The 5,409-nt window shown below is 46.6% G+C and overlaps 2 protein-coding genes across 2 annotated transcripts; both read right to left on the reverse strand.

The window, feature by feature from the left end:
- Window positions 1–2,721: 2,721 nt before the first annotated feature.
- On the reverse strand, window positions 2,722–3,764 carry H257_09924 (hypothetical protein; the record flags this gene model as incomplete). Its single annotated transcript, XM_009836306.1, has 2 exons — window positions 2,722–2,736; window positions 3,507–3,764. The coding sequence occupies 2 exons, from the start codon at window positions 3,762–3,764 to the stop codon at window positions 2,722–2,724; spliced, it is 273 nt and encodes a 90-aa protein (XP_009834608.1).
- Window positions 3,765–3,842: 78 nt separating this feature from the next.
- On the reverse strand, window positions 3,843–4,282 carry H257_09925 (hypothetical protein; the record flags this gene model as incomplete). Its single annotated transcript, XM_009836307.1, has 2 exons — window positions 3,843–4,146; window positions 4,203–4,282. The coding sequence occupies 2 exons, from the start codon at window positions 4,280–4,282 to the stop codon at window positions 3,843–3,845; spliced, it is 384 nt and encodes a 127-aa protein (XP_009834609.1).
- Window positions 4,283–5,409: the final 1,127 nt, after the last annotated feature.

The following is a 5,409-nucleotide window of genomic DNA, read 5'->3' on the forward strand; positions in this document are numbered from 1 at the left end:
TTTCACACAACAAATTGCCCAAGTCGTCGAGGCCTCTGGAACGAGTGCACTCTGACGTGTGGGGTCCAATCAATATCCCCTCTATTTCTGGGGGTCGATATTTCGTCACGTTCATCGACGACTTTACCCGATACACCTTTGTGTACATCATGCAAAAGCGCGCGGACCTGTACGACAAGTACAGCGCGTTCTGTCGCGACGCACGGCAGCGTTATCGCTCCGACGTCTTCGAGCTTTGCTACCATCACTCACCACCCAGTGAGTTCGAGGAAATCCAAGCGCTTCAAATGGACAACGCTAAGGAGTATGTTAAACTCGGGGCCCGTATTCAAGCGAATACGGCACCCGCCTTAAGTACACGAATGCCTATACCCCGACCCAGAACCCTGTGGCCGAGCGGCGGATGGGCATGATCGTCACCATGGCTCGCTCTATGCTACTGCATGGTAATTTACCACAGTTCTTGTGGGGCGAAGCAACATTTCCCACGCAGTGCTCCTCATGAACATACTGCCGTCCACCACCATCGGTGGGGACACTCCATATCGTCTATGGCACCAGAGCCATCCAGACTACGCACGTTTACGCGTATTTGGCTGTGTAGCGTATGCACACGTCAACATACCCATGCGTGTGAACAAGCTGTCTCCCCGAGGCATGCTGTGCATGTATATTGGCTTACCCGAGACATCTCGAGGGTTCAAGCTGTTGAACATCGACACACATTACGTGCTTACGAGCCGCGATGTGACGTTCGTTGAACATCAGTTTCCCCTCCTGAAATCAGTCGAGGATGTGAAACGTCTTCGAAGTGAACATCCACAGTGGAACTGTTTCACCGTGGACCAAAGCTCACCACCCGTCCAACCAAGCCTGCCTTCACCCCTTGGGGAGGCTGCACCGTCCACCACAACAACACCTCTACCCTCGTTTGGGGAGGCCGTTTCATGGACGCCGCCTCTACCCTCATTTGGGGAGGCCGTGACATCCACGTCGCCCTCATTTGGGGAGGCTGGGACATCAGCCCCCACCCTACTTAAGGAGGCCGATACGACCTCACCTTTACCCACACTTGGGGAGGCTTTACTTCGTGGGTCAACAGGTACAGTGTGGCAAGTCCCTGTCGTACATGACGTACCCGACATCACTCCACCTGTCTGAAGGGTGCTCACGGGTACAGATTGTATGCGCGATGTACTGGAGAGTCGTCCGACGTTGTGGACCACAACGTCGAAATTCGTGACACGGACCACCTGCTCGTCGGCTTGAACCCGACGTATGCTTCTGTACGTATACATCGGGGCTCGTATCGTTCACCACCCTCACGCCGCGCAAAATTTGTGTCGACATACAGTGTCGTGTACTTCTGTTTGCGACCAACGCGGTCTTCGCTCAAAAGGGATCATCCTTCCTGTTTTCGGATAAGTTTGGCTGTATCCGTATATTTTATCTTGACTTGAGTATCGTGATCGTGTGCGACTGGATGCAAATTTTTTTTTACAAATTCGGGCCAATTGCATGCATTATATTAGAGAGGTTTTGCAACTCATCCGTACATTACCCCTATCCTCACAAAATCGACATTTGTCGTTTTGAGGGTAATGACAATGATGAAGTATTATTGTGTTTTGCAATTTATCCCCATCATTATCCCCACAACAGCATCCGGATAATACGGTTAGTCGGTTATTGTACAATTTGCAGATAGATGCCCACGGTCCACACGAAATGCCCACGGGGTTGGCGTGGCTGTCGTGTGACGTCGCACGCAGGATGCACATACACCGCGCTTGACCTGGATCTTATCGGCATCGTTGTGTCGTTCATTGGTCCAATGAACGCAAACCGGATGTCGTTGTTCAAGCAGGACTCCGAGTCGACCGACGGCGCGATGAGGATGCCCATAGACCACACGCATTCGTGTTGCCTTTCCCTTCCATAATGTAACGTTAACAGCTACAGTACATAAAAATTTCAAGGTCGTCAGTGGTTTCGGCGATTTGGAGATCTAGCAATATCTCCACACCAGCCTCACCAAATTTGGAGGAGGACCTTATGCTTCCAAATGGCTGCGCTGCGTGGTCATCTGGATGTCATTCGACGTGGTCACGTCCATTGTGTGTTAACATCAGTGGTAACGTCATGACAACGTAGACCTTGGAATTCACACGCAGGAACGTACTGGTAACTTTGCACTGTTAGTTCTCCACATCTTCAAAAGTAGATACATGAAAGCATGTAGCTAAACCACAATGACTACGCAACTTAACGCTAGTTCTGTGTTGCCACACTCTAGTTTGTGAACACTGGTCAAACGATCAATGCCAGACGGGACACAAATCAACAAACTTCCTCCTGCTGTACTGTGGAAATAGTAGCTCCTGATTGGCTTGGTCGAATGTGATGATAAAGATAACTGTCCGTACAAATCGCCAAATCCACGACCTTGTCATTCGTTTTCACAGTATCATAAATTAAGTTTGCGAGGTACACTTCTGGTTTTGTCAGTAGTGGCTGAGGGTAATGATAAAGATGAGTAGCAAAACCTCTCTATTGAGCCCTTTGCGCACCTATTTTCAGATTTTTCTAATTTGAATATTTGCAGAAATACATCAATTTTTGTCAAATGTCAGGTCTATTCCGTCCGGAGGTACAAGTAGTAGTATTGATCATTTCAATACGATCGAAATATGTTATTACTCCGGGGTACTACAGAAACCCTTAGGGCCACTCTGGCTGCCACAAAAAATGTCAGAAAACACCTCTTTTTGCAACTTTTCAGAAATATTTTGACAATTTTTCAAACGACGGTTTTTGTGTGTTTGGCTACCAAATCTGACATATATAAAGAGACATAATACGTCGCGTTTTTTCTGTTTTCTGACAGAAAAATGTTTGAACTGCAACTGTCCAATTTTTACCTACATGTTATTCTATCGATAGTTCTCCTTTCCATCATGGCATCCAGAGCTCACATCAAAATATTTTGAAAATATTTTCTCGCCTCCCATTTGAAAAGGGAATTCTCTGTCAGAATATTATTTGACATAAAATTTTCTGTGGCATCCAGACTCGACCTTAGAGTTAGTTAGTTTTAAAGTACAGCACAGTGTTGCTGTATTGCGCCATACATATTGTGAATTCCGGTGAAACTTGCAGTTTTGGGGTGGTTTGACCCCACGATGTAAAGTGCCAACAAATCGACCGAGCCTAATCACAAACTATCTTCGACATTTGATTCCCGGAAAAGATACCTACTAGGCCCTAAGGTTACATAGTATACGTTCAGTACTGTTCATTGTACTACCTTCATTTCCAATCGGAGGTAGTATACTTTAATCAATTGAAGTAATATACAAAACAGGACTACTCTTCTATACAAAATCAATAGAGGGATTTGACGATACTACAAAAGTAGTGCTCTGCTCTATGTTTATGTCCACGCATGTTCTTCTCGGTGTTAGGATAAAATAGCAATCTGAGTGGGTCCAAAGTGACGGACTTACGAACTTCTCGTAGCAGAGGACACGCGAGGCATCGGGACCACCGTCGACGATCGCGGCGATGAAGCAGTAACGACGCCCCTTGTGCCGTGCCTTGGGCTTAACGTCCAGCTTGTCTTTCGGGTCGTACATTGATATGTCGTTCTTCTTGTAGTGCTGGTTTATGAAGCTCTCGTCCAGGTACACAACTACTCGACGGTCCGTCGTGTTCACCACTTGAGTTGCTTGGCACATGTATCTGACGTAGAGGTCACGCAGCATGGTATTTGCCTCGGTCAGGGCCAGCGACTTTTTCCCACGTTTCGCGCCACGAAGGTATCCACAGTGCTTTACGAACTTTTAGACGCATCGAAGCGCGGTCGTTGACTGTGTCTTATCGTGGGTGTCGTAGATGAGGACGCCGGTTTCCAAAAGAAACGCCACTACGTCCTTTGCAATGACACGAGCGCGGAGTTGGCGCTTGTCGCGGACGAACTTTTGGATGGACGATATGACAGCGATCGTCCGTGGGATTCGGGTCTTGCGTGGGGCTTGGTTAGATGGGGGACTGACCGAGACTATGGTTTTGGTGTATTCGCGCCACACGGATTGCACTGTTTTTCTCGAGCGGCCAAGGATTTCAGCGATTTCGAACGTTACGTCGCTTGATTGTCCATTAGTTGCATTTACGTGTCTGAAATACGCATTGACTCGAAGCACGTCAAGTCATTCCTCTTGGGTAAGTGCCCTTGGTCGGTTGGATTGTACACAGCGGCAAACTTCTTCGTACATGGCAGCATCCACGTCGGTTGTCAACATCGCAAATGGTAGGTGCACATTCCAATCACATTATAGATGAGAACAACTGGCTCTAAAGGCTAGACGGACTAGCTATTGGCTAGCCAATCAGGACACGGCATCCTAATGATGTACCGTAGATATGGCTGACTATCTATTATCTGAGGAAAAGCCTCTAAAAGACACAAAAACCTCCTACTAGCTGCAGCCAATGCTGCTACCTGAGGCTTCAGGGCAGTAGTGATGTTCATGACAGAACAGGGTGTTCTGACTATATTGTTGCGATGGCGTCATGGGTATCACAAAACACGAAGTGAAGCTCATCTCAGCGCTGATTGTTACGATGGGAAGTAATTTCCAGCTCACAAACCTATTCTATGGTGGCAAACTCGTGCACCCGTCCGCTATCGATGTAGAATCTAGCAGTGCACAAGTACAGTACTCCAGCGCTAAGGTTCTTTGCAGTGAATTGTCACGCTGCGATGTCCACTGAGTGTTTACTATACTTTGGTGTCGTTGGCGAGCAAGAGCCGAGGTAAGTATGCCTGATGAATGGCTTGTGTTTCGCAAAGCAAAGTACTACGTAGTAACTATTTGTAATTTTGCCCGAACAGGGCCATTCCTCCACGTAATACAGTGCACTAGTATGCTTACTAGTAAGTTACTTACTGTACTGTAGCCACCCGCCAACAAAATGGACGTGTATACAGTACATCTGTACCGAATCACCAATATATTACTACATAGTAGGCCTCTGGACCAATTACACAGTTTTTGCTCAAACAGTGCAATATATTGGAATCATATCGAGATATTTCGCATTTTGTGCCTCAACTGACGATATATATACGATAAAATTATCTACTGACTCTTTGGCTGAAAGATTGACAACTACACCAGTGATCAAGAAACCTCGTAATTTACTCATCTACTTGTCAAATACTTCGAAGTATGGTGCACGTCAACTAAAACCTTCCAACTGGCCAAATCCACGACTGCAGGTTTTATTGTTTAACGTACTAAAATTGTAGTTAAACCTTAATCGTTCATACGTTAAACCCTGATTTCATGCGTTTTATTCCTCAGGAGGTAGGTTAAAGCTGTGGAAACATTCCGGATACTACCTACG

The sequence above is a fragment of the Aphanomyces astaci genome, assembly GCF_000520075.1.
Source record: "Aphanomyces astaci strain APO3 unplaced genomic scaffold supercont1.25, whole genome shotgun sequence".
In the NCBI taxonomy this organism is placed as follows: domain Eukaryota; phylum Oomycota; class Saprolegniomycetes; order Saprolegniales; family Verrucalvaceae; genus Aphanomyces; species Aphanomyces astaci.